This window comes from Ranitomeya imitator, chromosome 7 (assembly GCF_032444005.1).
Source record: "Ranitomeya imitator isolate aRanImi1 chromosome 7, aRanImi1.pri, whole genome shotgun sequence".
NCBI classification, from domain to species: Eukaryota; Metazoa; Chordata; class Amphibia; order Anura; family Dendrobatidae; genus Ranitomeya; species Ranitomeya imitator.
The window spans coordinates 6067490-6091096 of NC_091288.1; the positions used below are offsets into that span (position 1 = coordinate 6067490).

The 23607-nt window shown below is 47.8% G+C and overlaps 1 protein-coding gene across 3 annotated transcripts in view; it reads left to right on the top strand.

Moving 5' to 3' along the window:
- MYLK (myosin light chain kinase) overlaps nucleotides 1-23607 on the top strand; it is a 208256-nt gene that overhangs the window by 60189 nt on the left and 124460 nt on the right. For 2 of the 3 annotated variants that reach the window (XM_069732600.1, XM_069732601.1), the window contains exons 6-7: nucleotides 7672-7755; nucleotides 8057-9483. In XM_069732600.1, the coding sequence (XP_069588701.1) occupies nucleotides 7672-7755; nucleotides 8057-9483 (1511 nt within the window). The other variant, XM_069732602.1, reaches the window with a different exon arrangement.

Consider the following 23607-nt stretch of genomic DNA (forward strand, 5'->3'; position numbering starts at 1 on the left):
TGAATTGGAAAGCGCGGGGTTAAAATTTCACCTCACAACGTAGCCTATGACGCACTCAGGGTCCAGATGTGTGACTGTGCAAAATTTTGTGGCTGTAGCTGCGACGCTTCCAACACTTTTCCTTTCACTTTTTTCCCCATTATGTAGATAGGGGCAAAATTGTTTGGTGAATTGGAAAGCGCGGGGTTAAAATTTCACCTCACAACGTAGCCTATGACGCTCTCGGGGTCCAGACGTGTGACTGTGCAAAATGTTGTGGCTGTAGCTGCGACGGTGCAGATGCCAATCCCGGACATACATACACACATACACACACACACACACACACATTCAGCTTTATAAATTAGATGACATTGTGCTAATATACAGAACAGCATCCAAAATATCTGATGTTTAGAGTTTTTGTCACAGTGTATCAGCACAGATGAGAACTGTCAGCTGGAAATCCTAGACAGCTTCATTCTTGAGCCATTAGGAAAATACAATTGTAGCAAAGCTTACGGCTGTGAAAGCAGAGCTAGGCCAGGCCTAGCTTCTATTCAATGACAGAAAGCACAGATCTGTAAAGTAAAGGAACCGAAACACAAAGTAAATCAGAGAGAAACGCAGAGCGGCTTGCAATGAGACTTGCATTTTTCACGGTCTGAAAACTGTTCCTAGTGGGAGGAGTCAGGCTGCTCAGGGGCGGAGTCATATAGAAGAGGGGTTTCACAGAGACTGGCTGCCCCTTTAGCAAAAGAATAAAAATGACCTAAAGGTCCAGCGCGGACAGTGATTATAGGATGATAACACACGGGCGGCTCCTGCTGATGTGGACGCAGACTATTGCACCGAGAGATTGGGGTGATTAGGAGCCCCTCACCCTGGACATATAAGCTCTGGTATATACAGGACCGAGCGTCCTCGCTGCTTGTATCTCCGGCCGGAGAATCTGCTGGGAAGAACTTAATATGGTATTGATTGTGCGGGGCTTCGCCTGCCCCGTGCGCCTCCGTCTGTGAGTGCGATAAAACATTAGTGATCCATTATGTTCCATGTATCTCTTTGAAGGCAGCGAGGTGCTGCTCTCTGTGGCGGAGGCATTGGCCCGGAGGAATACGTTCTCCGCACCATATATGGCCAGACTTTTAAGTTTTTAATATAAACGAGAACAGGAGGAGGGGAGAATCCTCGCGGGATGAGGCGCAGCTCACATACAGTGAATATTTCAGGGGCTGAATGTGCAGCAGGAGGATGGGGGGAGTAGTTTCTGGGTTAGATGTGAAACTTCTAAAAACACTAAACATTAATCCAGTTTCTTGCCGGGCATGATCCATGGTCAGTGGTGGTCCGTCCTACAGATACACCGGGGGAGGGAGATCGGTGCAGGTGCCGACATCGCAGGAACCTGAGCGGCGAACACAAAGATTCCCCCACATCCCTAATCACACACTTACAAGAGCGGCTCCATAGGATGCAAAGGAGTTAATGATGTAGGAGCCACCGAGAAAAATCCAGCAGCTCTGCCCAACAGCTCCCTGTATCTCAGCGTCTTGGAACCCCCTGAATGTGATGAGGCTGAGGATTTAGAGTCTGATGTTTCAAGGCTGAGTTATGAGTCTTACAAGGAATTTCCACTTAAAATTACAGGAACACAACAAAGAAATATAAATCCCTCAATTGTAATAAGTCATCTCCAAAAGACATAAATATCAACTCTATCTGTCTGTGCAGTATTCACTCCACATTCGTCTTTAAATCCAGAACCAGGAAGATGTTCAGGATTTTTATTTCTAGAGCTAACAATCTGAACTAAATAATTCTTAATATTTCTTAAAAATCTTTGATTTTCTGATACAGAACTCCAGTCATCTGTGAACACCTAGAGATACATGACAAGATTCTGTCTGCAGCCACCACTAGGGGGAGCTCCCTGTATACAGAGATACATGATCAGATCCTGTCTGCAGCCACCACTAGAGGGAGCTCCCTGTATACAGAGATACGTGATAAGATCCTGTCTGCAGTCACCACTAGGGGGAGCTCCCTGTATACAGAGATACATGATAAGATCCTGTCTGCAGCCACCACTAGGGGGAGCTCCCTGTATACAGATATACATGATAAGATCCTGTCTGCAGCCACCACTAGGGGGAGCTCCCTGTATACAGAGATACATGATAAGATCCTGCCTGCAGCCACCACTAGGGGGAGCTCCCTGTATACAGAGATACATGATAAGATCCTGTCTGCAGCCACCACTAGGGGGAGCTCCCTGTATACAGAGATACATGATAAGATCCTGTCTGCAGCCACCACTAGGAGGAGCTCCCTGTATACAGAGATACATGATAAGATCGTGTCTGCAGCCACCACTAGGGGGAGCTCCCTGTATACAGAGATACATGATAAGATCCTGTCTGCAGTCACCACTAGGGGGAGCTCCCTGTATGCAGAGATACATGATAAGATTCTGTCTGCAGCCACCACTAGGAGCTCCCTGTATACAGAGATATATGATAAGATCCTGTCTGCAGCCACCACTAGGGGAAGCTCCCTGTATACAGAGATACATGATAAGATCCTGTCTGCAGTCACCACTAGGGGGAGCTCCCTGTATACAGAGATATATGATAAGATCCTGTCTGCAGCCACCACTAGGGGGAGCTCCCTGTATACAGAGATACATGATAAGTTCCTGTCTGCAGCCACCACTAGGGGGAGCTCCCTGTACACAGAGATACATGATAAGATCCTGTCTGCAGCCACCACTAGGGGGAGCTCCCTGTATTCAGAGATACATGATAAGATCCTGTCTGCAGCCACCACTAGGGGGAGCTCCCTGTATGCAGAGATACATGATAAGATTCTGTCTGCAGCCACCACTAGGGGGAGCTCCCTTTATAGAGAGATACATGATAAGATCCTGTCTGCAGCCACCACTAGGGGGAGCTCCCTGTATAGAGAGATACATGATAAGATCCTGTCTGCAGCCACCACTAGGGGGAGCTCCCTGTATACAGAGATACATGATAAGATCCTGCCTGCAGCCACCACTAGGGGGAGCTCCCTGTACACAGAGATACATGATAAGATTCTGTCTGTAGTCACCACTAGGGGTAGCTCCCTGTACACAGAGATACATGATAAGATCCTGTCTGCAGCCACCACTAGGAGCTCCCTGTATACAGAGATATATGATAAGATCCTGTCTGCAGCCACCACTAGGGGAAGCTCCCTGTATACAGAGATACATGATAAGATCCTGTCTGCAGTCACCACTAGGGGGAGCTCCCTGTATACAGAGATATATGATAAGATCCTGTCTGCAGCCACCACTAGGGGGAGCTCCCTGTATACAGAGATACATGATAAGTTCCTGTCTGCAGCCACCACTAGGGGGAGCTCCCTGTACACAGAGATACATGATAAGATCCTGTCTGCAGCCACCACTAGGGGGAGCTCCCTGTATAGAGATACATGATAAGATCCTGTCTGCAGCCACCACTAGGGGGAGCTCCCTGTATGCAGAGATACATGATAAGATTCTGTCTGCAGCCACCACTACGGGGAGCTCCCTTTATAGAGAGATACATGATAAGATCCTGTCTGCAGCCACCACTAGGGGGAGCTCCCTGTATAGAGAGATACATGATAAGATCCTGTCTGCAGCCACCACTAGGGGGAGCTCCCTGTATACAGAGATACATGATAAGATCCTGTCTGCAGCCACCACTAGGGGGAGCTCCCTGTATACAGAGATACATGATAAGATCTTGTCTGCAGCCACCACTAGGGGGAGCTCCCTGTACACAGAGATACATGATAAGATCCTGTCTGTAGTCACCACTAGGGGTAGCTCCCTGTACACAGAGATACATGATAAGATCCTGTCTGCAGCCACCACTAGGGGGAGCTCCCTGTATACAGAGATACATGATAAGATCCTGTCTGCAGCCACCACTAGGGGGAGCTCCCTGTATACAGAGATACATGATAAGATCCTGCCTGCAGCCACCACTAGGGGGAGCTCCCTGTACACAGAGATACATGATAAGATTCTGTCTGTAGTCACCACTAGGGGGAGCTCCCTGTATACAGAGATACATGATAAGATCCTGTCTGCAGTCACCACTAGGGGAGCTCCCTGTACACAGAGATACATGATAAGATCCTGTCTGCAGCCACCACTAGGAGCTCCCTGTATACAGAGATATATGATAAGATCCTGTCTGCAGCCACCACTAGGGGAAGCTCCCTGTATACAGAGATACATGATAAGATCCTGTCTGCAGTCACCACTAGGGGGAGCTCCCTGTATACAGAGATATATGATAAGATCCTGTCTGCAGCCACCACTAGGGGGAGCTCCCTGTATACAGAGATACATGATAAGTTCCTGTCTGCAGCCACCACTAGGGGGAGCTCCCTGTACACAGAGATACATGATAAGATCCTGTCTGCAGCCACCACTAGGGGGAGCTCCCTGTATAGAGATACATGATAAGATCCTGTCTGCAGCCACCACTAGGGGGAGCTCCCTGTATGCAGAGATACATGATAAGATTCTGTCTGCAGCCACCACTAGGGGGAGCTCCCTTTATAGAGAGATACATGATAAGATCCTGTCTGCAGCCACCACTAGGGGGAGCTCCCTGTATAGAGAGATACATGATAAGATCCTGTCTGCAGCCACCACTAGGGGGAGCTCCCTGTATACAGAGATACATGATAAGATCCTGTCTGCAGCCACCACTAGGGGGAGCTCCCTGTATACAGAGATACATGATAAGATCCTGTCTGCAGCCACCACTAGGGGGAGCTCCCTGTACACAGAGATACATGATAAGATCCTGTCTGTAGTCACCATTAGGGGTAGCTCCCTGTACACAGAGATACATGATAAGATCCTGTCTGCAGCCTCCACTAGGGGGAGCTCCCTGTATACAGAGATACATGATAAGATCCTGCCTGCAGTCACCACTAGGGGGAGCTCCCTGTATACAGAGACACATGATAAGATTCTGTCTGTAGTCACCACTAGGGGGAGCTCCCTGTATACAGAGATACATGATACGATCCTGCCTGCAGCCACCACTAGGGGGAGCTCCCTGTATACAGAGATACATGATAAGATCCTGTCTGCAGCCACCACTGGGGGGAGCTCCCTGTATACAGATATACATGATAAGATCCTGTCTGCAGCCACCACTGGGGGGAGCTCCCTGTATACAGATATACATGATAAGATCCTGTCTGCAGCCATCACTAGCAGGAGCTCCCTGTATGCAGAGATACATGATAAGATCCTGTCAGCAGTCACCACTAGAGGGAGCTCCCTGTATACAGAGAAATATGGTAAGATCCTGTCTGCAGTCACCACTAGGGGGAGCTCCCTGTATACAGATACATGATAAGATCCTGTCTGCAGCCACCACGAGGGGGAGATCCTTGTATACAGAGACACATGATAAGATCCTGTCTGCAGTCACCACTAGGGGGAGCTCCCTGTATACAGAGATACATGATAACATCCTGTCTGCAGCCACCACTAGGGGGAGCTCCCTGTATACAGAGATACATGATAACATCCTGTCTGCAGCCACCACTAGGGGGAGCTCCCTTTATAGAGAGATACATGATAAGATCCTGTCTGCAGCCACCACTAGGGGGAGCTCCCTGTATAGAGAGATACATGATAAGATCCTGTCTGCAGCCACCACTAGGGGGAGCTCCCTGTATACAGAGATACATGATAAGATCCTGTCTGCAGCCACCACTAGGGGGAGCTCCCTGTATACAGAGATACATGATAAGATCCTGTCTGCAGCCACCACTAGGGGGAGCTCCCTGTACACAGAGATACATGATAAGATCCTGTCTGTAGTCACCACTAGGGGTAGCTCCCTGTACACAGAGATACATGATAAGATCCTGTCTGCAGCCACCACTAGGGGGAGCTCCCTGTATACAGAGATACATGATAAGATCCTGTCTGCAGTCATCACTAGGGGGAGCTCCCTGTATACAGAGATACATGATAAGATCCTGTCTGCAGCCTCCACTAGGGGGAGCTCCCTGTATACAGAGATACATGATAAGATCCTGCCTGCAGCCACCACTAGGGGGAGCTCCCTGTATACAGAGATACATGATAAGATCCTGTCTGTAGTCACCACTAGGAGGAGCTCCCTGTATACAGAGATACATGATAAGATCCTGTCTGCAGCCACCACTAGGGGGAGCTCCCTGTACACAGAGATACATGATAAGATCCTGTCTGTAGTCACCACTAGGGGTAGCTCCCTGTATACAGAGATACATGATAAGATCCTGTCTGCAGCCACCACTAGGGGGAGCTCCCTGTATACAGAGATACATGATAAGATCCTGTCTGCAGTCACCACTAGGGGGAGCTCCCTGTATACAGAGATACATGATAAGATCCTGTCTGCAGCCTCCACTAGGGGGAGCTCCCTGTATACAGAGATACATGATAAGATCCTGCCTGCAGCCACCACTAGGGGGAGCTCCCTGTATACAGAGATACATGATAAGATCCTGTCTGTAGTCACCACTAGGGGGAGCTCCCTGTATACAGAGATACATGATAAGATCCTGTCTGTAGTCACCACTAGGGGGAGCTCCCCGTATACAGAGATACATGATAAGATCCTGTCTGCAGCCACCACTAGGGGGAGCTCCCTGTATACAGAGATACATGATAAGATCCTGCCTGCAGCCACCACTAGGGGGAGCTCCCTATATACAGAGATACATGATAAGATCCTGTCTGCAGCCACCACTGGGGGGAGCTCCCTGTATACAGAGATACATGATAAGATCCTGTCTGCAGGCACCACTAGGGGGAGCTCCCTGTATACAGAGATACATGGTAAGATCCTGTCTGCAGGCACCACTAGGGGGAGCTCCCTGTATACAGAGATACATGATAAGATCCTGTCTGCAGGCACCACTAGGGGGAGCTCCCTGTATACAGAGATGCATGATACCCTTTATGTTGTGGATACATTAAATTCCAGGTGATTATGATCAGTAATGTTGCTGCTTTTAGCTCTGATTTGTTTCTCGCTGTAGTCACCCTGTGCTGCCTGTTATATGGAGGTAGCTCTGTGGTCACGGTGGATTTTCTCTTCCTGAGGGGTCAGATAGAATTTGATTTTGACTCTGATCGTGGTGTCTGGTGATCCCTGGCGGCCGCAGTCTTCTTCATGTTACAGCTCCTCATATCTCAGCTTTCTTTGCTCTCGTTTTGCTCAGTCGCCGCTGAGTTTTCAGGTTTTCTTTTATGTTTGGCTCGAGAACCACATACTTGTTCCAAGTTTGGGTTCCCAGAGAGAACCTATTCTCAGACGATCGGAGCTCGGCTATAATTAACCCTTCTCATCCTGGACATGTGCAGAGCAGTTGTGCGCTTTTCTTCTTCTTCCACATCTGCTGCTGTTTTGTGCCGATCACCATAAATAAAAACGACATATTGTACATGTTTGTCTTGTTTTTTATGTCTGCGGCTCTGGGACACTGACTGAGCGGTGAACACGTCACATGATGCGAGATAGTAAAGATGGTGAATAAACTATTGTTTAGAGATTGAAAGAAACTTTTCGTTCCCTTTTCTGATGTTTAATTGTTTTTCCCGAGGATAAAAAATTCCCTGTGTTTGTCTTGTAGGAACGCGGTGGGTGAATGCAGCTGCCAGGTGTCTGTGGTGCTGCAGGAGGACGAGCCCTCGGCAGCGGACACAACGCTCACACAGTAAGTCACCGCGGGGTTCTCAGGACCGGCGGATGCTATTTTTTGCTCAGCTAATTCTCTTCCCTCCCAGACCTATGAGCCTCTAATCCCCCAAATGTGACCCTCCGGACACAGCCAGAAAGTGGGGCTGGGGGATCTTTTTTTTGGCTGTTTTCCTTATAAGGATACTGAAGTCATCAGCGATGCAATAAAGTGATGGACTCAGTTCCTTCTCCGCAGATTCTCCTCCCCTAGGACTTGTTTGGTTCCAGAGCGAATCCTCCCTAAGTGCCTCTTTCTCTTTCCTCTCGCTGATACTTAGGCAAAGGGAGCAGCCGGGCTTTTCAGAAAGAGATGGATGTGGCCCTGACAATGCACTAAATATTGGAGAAGTGAGCCAAAGAGCTGACAATCAAGAGAGCATCCGTGGCGTACTCAAGAGAAGAGTAGAGGTGAAGGAACATACTGAGGAAAGACTCCGACAGCAAGAAGCTGAGCAGCTGGACTTCCGTAATCTGCTGGGAAAGAAAGTGACCACTAGAACTGTTTCCGAGGAGATCCCTAAAGTCGTCTCGGTGGAGCAAATGGACTTCAGGGCCAACCTTCAGCGACAGGTCAAACCCAAGGCCTCTTCAGAGGATGAGCGCAAGGTCAACAGCCCGCAGCAGGTGGATTTCCGATCAGTACTGGGCAAAAAGACTCCTGTCTCGAAACCTCAAGAAGTGGAAAAGGTTCAAGCCAAACCTGCCACCCCCGACTTCAGGTCTCTGCTCGGGAATAAGAAGAAAGTACCAACCGAGAACGGAAATGCCAACAGCACTGAGCTCCACGAAAACGCAAAGCCCTTAAGTAAAGAAGAAAAATTTAAGCCACTGGTCAAAGATGAGAAGCCAAAACCTGCAGTGAAGGAGGAAAACGCAAAGCCAGTGGTTAATCAGGAGAAGTCAAAGTCTTTGTTCACCCATGAAAAAGCCAAACCTCCTGCCGTAAAGGAGGAGAAGCTTAAACCTGCCATCAAGGAAGAAAATGATAAGCCAGCAGTCAATCAGGAAAAGGTGAAACCCCTGACCAAGGAGGAGAATGCTAAACAGGCCGTCAACCAGGAAAAAGCTAAACCCTTGACCAAGGAGGAGAATGCTAAACCTGTGCTCAACCAGGAAAAAGCTAAACCCTTGACCAAGGAGGAAAATGCTAAACCTGTGCCCAACCAGGAAAAAGCTAAACCCTTGACCAAGGAGGAAAATGCTAAACCTGTGCTCAACCAGGAAAAAGCTAAACCCTTGACCAAGGAGGAAAATGCTAAACCTGTGCTCAACCAGGAAAAAGCGAAAGTGAGTGTCAAAGAAGAAGTCGTCAAACCAGCATTAAATCTGGAAAAGGTGAAGCTCTCATCCAAAGAGGAGACGGTAAAATCTGCGTCTAATGAAGAAGGCTCCAAGCCTCTGGGCAAAGAAGATGCTACCAAGCCCGCAGCTGTGGAGGAGACACCCAAACTTGCAGCAAAGGAGGTGAAGATGGAGCAGAACTGTGTGTCCGTAGTGGATGGAGAGGTGGAGAACAAAACAACTTTGGAGAGTGTGACCGGGACCCCTCCTGTGTTCTCTGAGGTCTTACAAGATGCCAAGTTGGTGGATGGTGAAAAGTTGGTTTTACAGTGCCGGGTTGCCTCAGAGCCACCACCGGCTATCACATGGACCCTTGACGGAAAAGTCATAAAGTCCTCCAAGTTCATTGTACTTGCTCAGGAAGGTAATTATAAATGAATGTCCCTGGTGTGTGACAGTGTCGTTACTATGAGGGGATGTCCCTGCTATGAGTGGGTGAGTGTCCCTGGTGTATGAGGGTGTCCCTGCCATGAGCAGGTGAGTATCCCTGGTGTAATGGGATGTCCCTGCTATGAGTGGGTGAGTGTCCCTGGTGTATGAGGGTGTCCCTGCCATGAGCGGGTGAGTATCCCTGGTGTAATGGGATGTCCCTGCCATGAGCGGGTGAGTGTCCCTGGTGTATGAGGGTGTCCCTGCTATGAGTGGGTGAGTGTCCCTGGTGTATGAGGGTGTCCCTGCTATGAGTGGGTGAGTATCCCTGGTGTAATGGGATGTCCCTGCTATGAGTGGGTGAGTGTCCCTGGTGTATGAGGGTGTCCCTGCTATGAGTGGGTGAGTATCCCTGGTGTAATGGGATGTCCCTGCTATGAGTGGGTGAGTGTCCCTGGTGAATGAGGGTGTCCCTGCCATGAGCGGGTGAGTATCCCTGGTGTAATGGGATGTCCCTGCTATGAGTGGGTGAGTGTCCCTGGTGTATGAGGGTGTCCCTGCCATGAGCGGGTGAGTATCCCTGGTGTAATGGGATGTCCCTGCTATAATCGGTTGAGTGTCCCTGGTGTATGAGGGTGTCCCTGCCATGAGCGGGTGAGTGTCCCTGGTGTATGAGGGTGTCCCTGCTATGAGTGGGTGAGTGTCCCTGGTGTATGAGGGTGTCCCTGCTATGAGTGGGTGAGTATCCCTGGTGTAATGGGATGTCCCTGCTATGAGTGGGTGAGTGTCCCTGGTGTATGAGGGTGTCCCTGCCATGAGCGGATGAGTGTCCCTGGTGTATGATGGTGTCCCTGCTGTGAGTGGGTGAGTATCCCTGGTGTATGAGTATGTCCCTGCTATGAGTGGGTGAGTGTCCCTGGTGTATGAGGATGTTCCTGCTATAAGCGGGTGAGTGTCCCTGGTGTATGAGGGTGTCCCTGCCATGAGCGGGTGAGTATCCCTGGTGTATGAGGGTGTCCCTGCCATGAGCGGGTGAGTGTCCCTGGTGTATGAGGATGTCCCTGCCATGAGCGGGTGAGTGTCCCTGGTGTATGAGGATGTCCCTGATATGAGAGGGTGAGTGATCCTAGTGCATTAGGGTGTCCCTGCCATGAGCGGGTGAGTGTCCCTGGTGTATGAGGATGTCCCTGATATGAGAGGGTGAGTGTCCCTGGTGTATGAGGGTGTCCTCACTAAGAGCGGGTGAGTGTCCCTGGTGTATGAGGGTGTCCTCACTAAGAGCGGGTGAGTGTCCCTTGTGGATGAGGGTGTCCTCACTAAGAGCGGGTGAGTGTCCCTGGTGTATGAGGGTGTCCTCACTAACAGCGGGTGAGTGTCCCTGGTGTATGAGGGTGTCCTCACTAAGAGCGGGTGAGTGTCCCTGGTGTATGAGGATGTCCCTGATATGAGAGGGTGAGTGTCCCTGGTGTATGAGGGTGTCCTCCCTAAGAGCGGGTGAGTGTCCCTGGTGTATGAGGGTGTCCTCACTAAGAGCGGGTGAGTGTCCCTGGTGTATGAGGGTGTCCTCCCTAAGAGCGGGTGAGTGTCCCTGGTGTATGAGGATGTCCCTGATATGAGAGGGTGAGTGTCCCTGGTGTATGAGGGTGTCCTCCCTAAGAGCGGGTGAGTGTCCCTGGTGTATGAGGGTGTCCTCACTAAGAGCGGGTGAGTGTCCCTTGTGTATGAGGGTGTCCTCACTAAGAGCGGGTGAGTGTCCCTGGTGTATGAGGGTGTCCTCACTAAGAGCGGGTGAGTGTCCCTGGTGTATGAGGGTGTCCTCCCTAAGAGCGGGTGAGTGTCCCTGGTGTATGAGGATGTCCCTGATATGAGAGGGTGAGTGTCCCTGGTGTATGAGGGTGTCCTCCCTAAGAGCGGGTGAGTGTCCCTGGTGTATGAGGGTGTCCTCCCTAAGAGCGGGTGAGTGTCCCTGGTGTATGAGGGTATCCTCACTAAGAGCGGGTGAGTGTCCCTGGTGTATGAGGATGTCCCTGATATGAGAGGGTGAGTGTCCCTGGTGTATGAGGGTGTCCTCCCTAAGAGCGGGTGAGTGTCCCTGGTGTATGAGGATGTCCCTGATATGAGAGGGTGAGTGTCCCTGGTGTATGAGGGTGTCCTCCCTAAGAGCGGGTAAGTGTCCCTGGTGTATGAGGGTGTCCTCACTAAGAGCGGGTGAGTGTCCCTGGTGTATGAGGGTGTCCCTAATATGAGAGGGTGAGTGTCCCTTGTGTATGAGGGTGTCCTCACTAAGAGCGGGTGAGTGTCCCTGGTGTATGAGGGTGTCCTCCCTAAGAGCGGGTGAGTGTCCCTGGTGTATGAGGGTGTCCTCCCTAAGAGTGGGTGAGTGTCCCTGGTGTATGAGGGTGTCCTCCCTAAGAGCGGGTGAGTGTCCCTGGTGTATGAGGGTGTCCTCACTAAGAGCGGGTGAGTGTCCCTGGTGTATGAGGATGTCCCTGATATGAGAGGGTGAGTGTCCCTGGTGTATGAGGGTGTCCTCCCTAAGAGCGGGTGAGTGTCCCTGGTGTATGAGGGTGTCCTCACTAAGAGCGGGTGAGTGTCCCTGGTGTATGAGGGTGTCCTCCCTAAGAGCGGGTGAGTGTCCCTGGTGTATGAGGATGTCCCTGATATGAGAGGGTGAGTGTCCCTGGTGTATGAGGGTGTCCTCCCTAAGAGCGGGTGAGTGTCCCTGGTGTATGAGGGTGTCCTCACTAAGAGCGGGTGAGTGTCCCTTGTGTATGAGGGTGTCCTCACTAAGAGCGGGTGAGTGTCCCTGGTGTATGAGGGTGTCCTCACTAAGAGCGGGTGAGTGTCCCTGGTGTATGAGGGTGTCCTCACTAAGAGCGGGTGAGTGTCCCTGGTGTATGAGGATGTCCCTGATATGAGAGGGTGAGTGTCCCTGGTGTATGAGGGTGTCCTCCCTAAGAGCGGGTGAGTGTCCCTGGTGTATGAGGGTGTCCTCCCTAAGAGCGGGTGAGTGTCCCTGGTGTATGAGGGTATCCTCACTAAGAGCGGGTGAGTGTCCCTGGTGTATGAGGGTGTCCTCACTAAGAGCGGGTGAGTGTCCCTGGTGTATGAGGGTGTCCCTAATATGAGAGGGTGAGTGTCCCTTGTGTATGAGGGTGTCCTCACTAAGAGCGGGTGAGTGTCCCTGGTGTATGAGGATGTCCCTGATATGAGAGGGTGAGTGTCCCTGGTGTATGAGGGTGTCCTCCCTAAGAGCGGGTGAGTGTCCCTGGTGTATGAGGGTGTCCTCCCTAAGAGCGGGTGAGTGTCCCTGGTGTATGAGGGTGTCCTCCCTAAGAGCGGGTGAGTGTCCCTGGTGTATGAGGGTGTCCTCCCTAAGAGCGGGTGAGTGTCCTTGGTGTATGAGGGTGTCCTCCCTAAGAGCGGGTGAGTGTCCCTGGTGTATGAGGGTGTCCTCACTAAGAGCGGGTGAGTGTCCCTGGTGTATGAGGGTGTCCTCACTAAGAGCGGGTGAGTGTCCCTGGTGTATGAGGGTGTCCTCACTAAGAGCGGGTGAGTGTCCCTGGTGTATGAGGGTGTCCTCCCTAAGAGCGGGTGAGTGTCCCTGGTGTATGAGGGTGTCCTCACTAAGAGCGGGTGAGTGTCCCTGGTGTATGAGGGTGTCCTCACTAAGAGCGGGTGAGTGTCCCTGGTGTATGAGGGTGTCCTCCCTAAGAGCGGGTGAGTGTCCCTGGTGTATGAGGGTGTCCTCACTAAGAGCGGGTGAGTGTCCCTGGTGTATGAGGGTGTCCTCACTAAGAGCGGGTGAGTGTCCCTGGTGTATGAGGGTGTCCTCACTAAGAGCGGGTGAGTGTCCCTGGTGTATGAGGGTGTCCTCACTAAGAGCGGGTGAGTGTCCCTGGTGTATGAGGGTGTCCTCCCTAAGAGCGGGTGAGTGTTGCCTCTGGGGCGAGTGCTGGGTTTTGCTCATTCGATGTCTCTTCTGCTTCGCTGCAGTCATTCATTATGCTCTGCTGTTATAAACAAGACTCATCATTTGTATGATGGGACAGTCCAGTAATTTGATGATCTCTGTCAGTGACGATTGATGGTGGTGGTCAGACCGCTGGGACTTGCACTGATTGGCAGCATGGAGCCCTCTTACCCCATTACAGTATGTAGTGTGCACCCCCATCCACCAATCAATCCTGCATGGGACTGCTGGAAAAGCAGAGCTCCGCTCTTGGCAGCCTCAGATGGGATGGAGCAGTGGTCAAGCTTGCACACTGCAGCTAGACCGCCATTATAAAAGTTCTTTATGCTGCCTATTGGTGTTTGTCCCAGCGGTCGGACCCCACAATCAACAGTCACCTTCTGCAGATAGGTGATGACTTCTTTTTACTGGACCACCCCTTTAGGGTACGTTCTCACTATCAGGAATTGCTGCGGTTTTGACGTATTACTGCAGCGTCAAACCCGCTGCGTCCAGATGTTACAGCACAGTGGATGGGATTTCTAGTACGCATCCCCAGATGCCAGCGTCTCACCCGCAGAGACGGATATGCGGCACATCTTTCTAGGCTGCAGCATGTCAACTTCTCTTGCGGAGACGCGAGTGTCCGAAACAGAAATTACATCAATAGAATGTATTGAATGCGGTAAATCGGCGCGGTTCAGCGAACACGTGCGGATTTACCTGCGTTCAGTAGACGGCAGTGCTTTGGACTCAGCGAACATGCGCGGCATCCAAAGTGCTGCTAGTTCCGGATCGTGGGCACCCGGCCTTAGAAGTTGCAAACAAACTTTGCTCGGATCTTATAGGCAGTTACAATGTATCTGTCTGGAGTCCCAGGTTCTTAGCGCAGACCGATACAATGTAACTAAACCCCAACTATGAGATTTATTGGCTTCTTGCAGGTTTTCTGCCTCGGAATTTGAGCCTGTTCTTTGATTGTAAGCAGAGATCCTGAAAATGATAAACCTAAAATCTATTAGAAAGTTGTAGAGCTGTGCGTCGTCCATAGATAAAGCTTTATAATACGGCACACAGGAAATGATCTCTCTGCCTACCTGCTAATAATCCAACTCTCACTGTGAAATCTGCTGGGAGTTGCAGTACGATGAGCAGATCAGATATGACTCTAGGGCACTACCAGGGAGGTAGCTGGTTATATACTGGGGTTGCAGTGGTTAATGAATGTCTGCGGATTGGGAGGCTGTGTATTAATGGGGTCCTCGGCACTGTGACCCTGTGTCTCGCTGGGTGTTCTGCGCACATTCTTCTGGGGGGGATCTGGTCTTTCCCACAGTAAAGCCATGTAACAAATTCTCCTTGTTTTATAGTCTGAGCTGCTGCCAAGCTCTTTGTGTCTGTGACTGCTGATGTGTCGTCTCAGTGTGTCACATTGATATTTACTGTGTCAGTTCTCAGAGGAAGTCGCTGGGTGTGTGGGAGGAAGGGAACTGTCTGTCTATGACGGGTTAAATGCGTGAGAATCAGACCGGCCCCCGAGGGCCACATGTTGGTTCCCAGGGGGATGGCAGAGCATTATTATCTGGGAACTCTTTCTAAGCCAGGAGAGAATCCTCGCTGCCTCCTGTCTGATGGTTTATACTGGATATAGCCCAGATGCCATTATACCATGAAGAGTCTGCCCATGATTTATCCGGTACTGCTGTCTCTAGGGGGGCGAAACGCAGCGATGGCCACAAACTACAAGAATCCAGCCGTCGGGTGTCGCAGCTAACATTTACTTAGAGAAACCAGAAGCGGATTCAGAAAATTAAAATCTTTCCAATTATCACAACTCTCATCAAAATAGCACATAAAGTCCTCCAAGCTATAGGCTATCATTGACAGAGGTCCTCCTACAGATGCCATCACTAACCGTCATACTCCCAATTATAAACCAGCACTGACCGAGGTAATGATGATAATAAAATTGATAGATATTCATGATATTTAATCAGTGACTTGCGTGTGTAGCTACTGTACATGTATTAACCTGATAAATAAATGAAAAAAAACGATCTGTGGGTCCCTCCTATTTTTGGTAACCAGCCAAGGTAAAGCAGACAGCTGCAGGCTGATATTATCAGGCTGGTAAGGTCCCTAGTAATTGGGCCCTTCCTAGCTAAAAATGCAAGCCTACAGCCACCCCAGAAGATGCGCACATGAGATGCGCCAATTCAGGCGCTTTGCTTTCGCTCTTCCCGATGCCCTAGTGCAGTGGTAATGGGGCTTTGGGTTGAATTGTCTTAATACACAGCTGACAAAGCCCTGGGGTTAGTAATGGAGAAGCATCTATCAGACATCAACCCCTGGTGCTAGTAATGTATAGTGGTCTATCAGACATCAAGTCATGGGGTTAGTAATAGAGAGGAATCTATCAGACATCAAGCCATGGGGATAGTAATAGAGAGGGGTCTATCAGACATCAAGTCATGGGGTTAGTAATAGAGAGGAATCTATCAGACATCAAGCCATGGGGATAGTAATAGAGAGGGGTCTATCAGACATCAAGCCATGGGGTTAGTAATAAAGAGGGGTCTATCAGACATCAAGCCATGGGGTTAGTAATAAAGAGGGGTTTATCAGACATCAAGCACTGGGGTCAGTAATGGAGAGGGGTCTATCAGACATCAAGCCCTGGGGTCAGTAATGGAGAGGGGTCTATCAGACATCAGGCCCTGGGGTTAGTAATGGAGAGGGGTCTATCAGACATCAAGCCCTGGGGTTAGTAATGGAGAGGGGTCTATCAGACATCAAGCCCTGGGGTTAGTAATGGAGAGGGGTCTATCAGACATCAAGCCCTGGGGTCAGTAATGGAGAGGGGTCTATCAGACATCAGGCCCTGGGGTTAGTAATGGAGAGGGGTCTATCAGACATCAGGCCCTGGGGTTAGTAATAGAGAGGGGTCTATCAGACATCAAGCACTGGGGTCAGTAATGGAGAGGGGTCTATCAGACATCAAGCCATGGGGTCAGTAATGGAGAGGGGTCTATCAGACACCAAGCCCTGGGGTTAGTAATGGAGAGGGGTCTATCAGACATCAAGCCCTGGGGTCAGTAATGGAGAGGGGTCTATCAGACATCAGGCCCTGGGGTTAGTAATGGAGAGGGGTCTATCAGACATCAGGCCCTGGGGTTAGTAATGGAGAGGGGTCTATCAGACATCAAGCCCTGGGGTTAGTAATGGAGAGGGGTCTATCAGACATCAAGCCCTGGGGTCAGTAATGGAGAGGGGTCTATCAGACATCAGGCCCTGGGGTTAGTAATGGAGAGGGGTCTATCAGACATCAGGCCCTGGGGTTAGTAATGGAGAGGGGTCTATCAGACATCAAGCACTGGGGTCAGTAATGGAGAGGGATCTATCAGACATCAAGCCATGGGGTCAGTAATGGAGAGGGGTCTATCAGACATCAAGCCCTGGGGTTAGTAATGGAGAGGGGTCTATCGGACATCAAGCCCTGGGGTTAGTAATGGAGAGGGGTCTATCAGACATCAGGCCCTGGGGTTAGTAATGGAGAGGGATCTATCAGACACCAAGCCCTGGGGTTAGTAATGGAGAGGGGTCTATCAGACATCAAGCCCTGGTATTAGTAATGGAGAGGGGTCTATCAGACATCAAGCCCTGGGGTTAGTAATGGAGAGGGGTCTATCAGACATCAAGCCATGGGGTCAGTAATGGAGAGGGGTCTATCAGACATCAACCACTGAGGTTAGTAATAGAGAGGGGTCTAACAGACATTAAGTCCTAGGGTTAGGGTTTCACCGAATCCGTTGTCCACAGTCTATGGACAGTCGCTCTGGGGCTCCATAGACTTTGTCAGCAGCTGCTCCTGACTCACGCCGTGCTCCAAGACACCCGGCTACTGTGAAGAACAGTAACGTTACTCATGTCACCGCTCATCAGAGACGTCGGAAAGAGTGAAGGCAAAGCGCCATAACTGGTGCATCTAATGTGATGCACCACTTCTGGGTCGGCTGCTTACTTGTATTTTTAGGCTGCGGAGAGGGGGACAACCCCACCTCGTTTTTGTTTCATTTATTTATTAGGTTAAAAGCTGTAACATTAGGTCTACATACAAGGCACTAAAGGTGACACTTCTTATGATGTGTCCTGCTTTTGTGAAATTAGATGTCTACCTGTTATCTATCTACCGTATCTATTACCTATCTATTATCTACAGTTGTGGCCAAAAGTATTGACACCCCTGCAATTCTGTCAGATAATACTCAGTTTCTTCCTGAAAATGATTGCAATCACAAATTCTTTGTTATTATTATCTTCATTTAATTTGTCTTAAATGAAAAAACACAAAAGGAGAACATTGATCATTTCACACAAAACTCCAAAAATGGGCCAGACAAAAGTATTGGCACCCTCAGCCTAATACTTGGTTGCACAAGCTTTAGCCAAAATACAGTACAGACCAAAAGTTTGGACACACCTTCTCATTTAAAGATTTCTCCGTATTTTCATGTCTATGAAAATTGTATATTGACACTGAAGGCATCAAAACTATGAATTAACACATGTGGAATTATATACTTAACAAAAAAGTGTGAAACAACTGAAAATATGTCTTATATTCTAGGTTCTTCAAAGTAGCCACCTTTTGCTTTGATGACTGCTTTGCACGCTCTTGGCATTCTGTTGATGAGCTTCAAGAGGTAGTCACCGGGAATGGTCTTCCAACAATATTGAAGGAGTTCCCATGATGCTTAGCACTGGTTCAGTATGCCTTCAATTTTGAATAAATCCCCAACAGTGTCACCAGCAAAGCCCCCCCACACCATCACACCTCCTCCTCCATGCTTCACGGTGGGAACCAGGCATGTAGAGTCCATCCGTTCACCTTTTCTGCGTCGCACAAAGACACGGTGGTTGGAACCAAAGATCTCAAATTTGGACTCATCAGACCAAAGCACAGATTTCCACTGGTCTAATGTCTATTCCTTGTGTTATTTAGCCCAAAAAAGTCTCTTCTGGTTTGGTTTCCTAGCAGCTATTTTACCATGAAGGCCTGCTGCGCAAAGTCTCCTCTTAACAGTTGTTGTAGAGATGTGTCTGCTGCTAGAACTCTGTGTGGCATTGACTTGGTCTCTAATCTGAGCTGCTGTTAACCTGCGATTTCTGAGGCTGGTGACTCGGATAAACTTATCCTCAGAGGCAGAGGTGACTCTTGGTCTTCCTTTCCTGGGTGGTCCTCATGTGAGCCAGTTTCTTTGTGGCACTTGATGGTGTTTGCCACTGCACTTGGGGACACTTTCAACGTTTTCCCAATTTTTCGGACTAACTGACCTTCATTTCTTAAAGTAATGATGGCCACTCGTTTTTCTTTACTTGGCTGCTTTCTTCCTGCCATAATACAAATTCTAACAGTCTATTCAGTAGGACTATCAGCTGTGTATCCACCAGACTTCTGCACAACACAACTGATGGTCCAACCCCATTTATAAGGCAAGAAATCCCACTTATTAAACCTGACAGGGCACACCTGTGAAGTGAAAACCATTCCTGGTGACTACCTCTTGAAGCTCATCAAGAGAATGCCAAGATTAGTAACAGTAACATAGTAAGGCCGAAAAAAGACATTTGTCCATCCAGTTCAGCCTATATTCCATCATAATAAATCCCCAGATCTACGTCCTTCTACAGAACCTAATAATTGTATGATACAATATTGATACAATATGATACAAGATTGTGCAAAGCAGTCATCAAAGCAAAAGGTGGCTACTTTGAAGAACCTAGAATATAAGACATAATTTCAGTTGTTTCACACTTTTTTGTTAAGTGTATAATTCCACATGTGTTAATTCATAGTTTTGATGCCTTCAGTGTGAATGTACAATTTTCATAGTCATGAAAATACAGAAAAATCTTTAAATGAGAAGGTGTGTCCAAACTTTTGGTCTGTACTGTAACTGCGACCAACCGCTTCCGGTAACCATCAATGAGTTTCTTACAATGCTCTGCTGGAATTTTAGACCATTCTTCTTTGGCAAACTGCTCCAGGTCCCTGATATTTGAAGGCGCCTTCTCCAAACTGCCATTTTTAGATCTCTCCACTGGTGTTCTATGGGATTCAGGTCTGGACTCATTGCTGGCCACCTTAGAAGTCTCCAGTGCTTTCTCTCAAACCATTTTCTAGTGCTTTTTGAAGTGTGTTTTGGGTCATTGTCCTGCTGGAAGACCCATCACCTCTGAGGGAGACCCAGCTTTCTCACACTGGGCCCTACATTATGCTGCAAAATTTGTTGGTAGTCTTCAGACTTCATAATGCCATGCACACGGTCAAGCAGTCCAGTGCCAGAGGCAGCAAAGCAACCCCAAAACATCAGGGAACCTCCGCCATGTTTGACTGTAGGGACCGTGTTCTTTTCTTTGAATGCCTCTTTTTTTTCTCCTGTAAACTCTGTGTTGATGCCTTTGCCCAAAAAGCTCTACTTTTGTCTCATCTGACCAGAGAATATTCTTCCAAAACAATTTAGGCTTTTTCAGGTAAGTTTTGGCAAACTCCAGCCTGGGTTTTTTATGTCTCGGGGTAAGAAGTGGGGTCTTCCTGGGTCTCCTACCATACAGTCCCTTTTCATTCAGACGCCGACGGATAATACGGGTTGACACTGTTGTACCCTCGGACTGCAGGGCAGCTTGAACTTGTTTGGATGTTAGTAGAGGTTCTTTATCCAACATCCGCACAATCTTGCGTTGAAATCTCTTGTCAATTTTTCTTTTCCGTCCACATCTAGGGAGGTTAGCCACAGTGCCATGGGCTTTACACTTCTTGATGACACTGCGCACGGTAGACACAGGAACATTCAGGTCTTTGGAGATGGACTTGTAGCCTTGAGATTGCTCATGCTTCCTCACAATTTGGTTTCTCAAGTCCTCAGACAGTTCTTTGGTCTTCTTTCTTTTCTCCATGCTCAATGTGGTGCACACAAGGACACAGGACAGAGGTTGAGTCAACTTTAATCCATGTCAACTGGCTGCAAGTGTGATTTAGTTATTGCCAACACCTGTCAGGTGCCACAGGTAAGTTACAGGTGCTGTTAATTACACTAATTAGAGAAGCATCACATGATTTTTCGAACAGTGCCAATACTTTTGTCCACCCCCTTTTTTATGTTTGGTGTGGAATTATATCCAATTTGGCTTTAGGACAATTCTTTTTGTGTTTTTTTCATTTAAGACAAATGAAATGAAGATAATAATACCAAATAATTTGTGTTTGCAATCATTTTCAGGAAGAAAAGGAGTATTATCTGACAGAATTGCAGGGGTGTCAATACTTTTGGCCATAACTTTATCTATTATAGAGTTATCCATTATCTATCTATTACAGTATCTATCTGTCTATCTATTATCTATCCTATCTGTTATCTATCTATTATATAATTATCCATTACCTGTCTATTATCTTTCTATCTATGTATTAGCTATCTATTATTTATCTATATATTATATACTAGATTGTGGCCCGATTCTAACGCATCGGGTATTCTAGAACAGGGGTCCCCAACTCCAGTCCTCAAGGCCCACCAACAGGTCATGTTTTCATGATTTCCTTTGCATTGCACAGGTGATGCAATTATTACCTGGGCAAGACTAAGGAAATCCTGAAAACATGACATGTTGGTGGGCCTTGAGGACTGGAGTTGGGGACCCCTGTTCTAGAATATGCATGTCCCCGTAGTATATGGACAATGATGATTCCAGAATTCGCGGCAGACTGTGCCCGTCGCTGATTGGTCGAGGCAACCTTTATGACATCATCGTCGCCATGGCAACCATTATGACATCTACGTCGATACTGTGCTCGTTGCTGATTGGTCGAGGCCTGCCGGCCTCGACCAATCAGAGACGCGGGATGTCTACGTCCTTTATGACATCATCGTCGCTGTGCCCGTCGCTGATTGGTCGAGGCCTGGGGCCTCGACCAATCAGAGACGCGGGATTTCTATGTTGATACTGTGCCTGTTGCTGATTGGTCGAGGCCTGGCGGCCTCGACCAATCAGAGACGCAGGATTTCCTAGACAGACAGACAGACAGAAAGACCGATATATATATATCCCTTCCGCCCTTCTCCTCAGTGTGATTTAGTAATATATATAGTAATATGGCCGCCCTTCTCCTCAGTGTGATTTAGTAATATATATAGTAATATGGCCGCCATTCTCCTCAGTGCGATATAGTAATATATATAGTAATATGGCCGCCCTTCTCCTCAGTGTGATTTAGTAATATATATAGTAATATGGCCGCCCTTCTCCTCAGTGTGATTTAGTAATATATATAGTAATATGGCCGCCATTCTCCTCAGTGCGATATAGTAATATATATAGTAATATGGCCGCCCTTCTCCTCAGTGTGATTTAGTAATATATATAGTAATATGGCCGCCCTTCTCCTCAGTGTGATTTAGTAATATATATAGTAATATGGCCGCCCTTCTCCTCAGTGTGATTTAGTAATATATATAGTAATATGGCCGCCATTCTCCTCAGTGCGATATAGTAATATATATAGTAATATGGCCGCCCTTCTCCTCAGTGTGATATAGTAATATATATAGTAATATGGCCGCCCTTCTCCTCAGTGTGATTTAGTAATATATATAGTAATATGGCCGCCCTTCTCCTCAGTGTGATATAGTAATATATATAGTAATATGGCCGCCCTTCTCCTCAGTGATGATAGTAATATATATAGTAATATGGCCGCCCCTCTCCTCAGTGTGATATAGTAATATATATAGTAATATGGCCGCCCTTCTCCTCAGTGTGATTTAGTAATATATATAGTAATATGGCCGCCCTTCTCCTCAGTGTGATTTAGTAATATATATAGTAATATGGCCGCCCTTCTCCTCAGTGTGATTTAGTAATATATATAGTAATATGGCCGCCATTCTCCTCAGTGCGATATAGTAATATATATAGTAATATGGCCGCCCTTCTCCTCAGTGTGATTTAGTAATATATATAGTAATATGGCCGCCCTTCTCCTCAGTGTGATTTAGTAATATATATAGTAATATGGCCGCCCTTCTCCTCAGTGTGATATAGTAATATATATAGTAATATGGCCGCCCTTCTCCTCAGTGATGATAGTAATATATATAGTAATATGGCCGCCCCTCTCCTCAGTGTGATATAGTAATATATATAGTAATATGGCCGCCCTTCTCCTCAGTGTGATTTAGTAATGTATATAGTAATATGGCCGCCCTTCTCCTCAGTGTGATTTAGTAATGTATATAGTAATATGGCCGCCATTCTCCTCAGTGCGATATAGTAATATATATAGTAATATGGCCGCCCTTCTCCTCAGTGTGATTTAGTAATATATATAGTAATATGGCCGCCCTTCTCCTCAGTGTGATATAGTAATATATATAGTAATATGGCCGCCCTTCTCCTCAGTGTGATTTAGTAATATATATAGTAATATGGCCGCCCTTCTCCTCAGTGTGATATAGTAATATATATAGTAATATGGCCGCCCTTCTCCTCAGTGATGATAGTAATATATATAGTAATATGGCCGCCCTTCTCCTCAGTGATGATAGTAATATATATAGTAATATGGCCGCCCTTCTCCTCAGTGATGATAGTAATATATATAGTAATATGGCCGCCCCTCTCCTCAGTGTGATATAGTAATATATATAGTAATATGGCCGCCCTTCTCCTCAGTGTGATTTAGTAATATATATAGTAATATGGCCGCCATTCTCCTCAGTGCGATATAGTAATATATATAGTAATATGGCCGCCCTTCTCCTCAGTGTGATATAGTAATATATATAGTAATATGGCCGCCCTTCTCCTCAGTGTGATTTAGTAATATATATAGTAATATGGCCGCCATTCTCCTCAGTGCGATATAGTAATATATATAGTAATATGGCCGCCCTTCTCCTCAGTGATGATAGTAATATATATAGTAATATGGCCGCCCCTCTCCTCAGTGTGATATAGTAATATATATAGTAATATGGCCGCCCTTCTCCTCAGTGTGATTTAGTAATATATATAGTAATATGGCCGCCCCTCTCCTCAGTGTGATATAGTAATATATATAGTAATATGGCCGCCCTTCTCCTCAGTGTGATATCTACTATATAA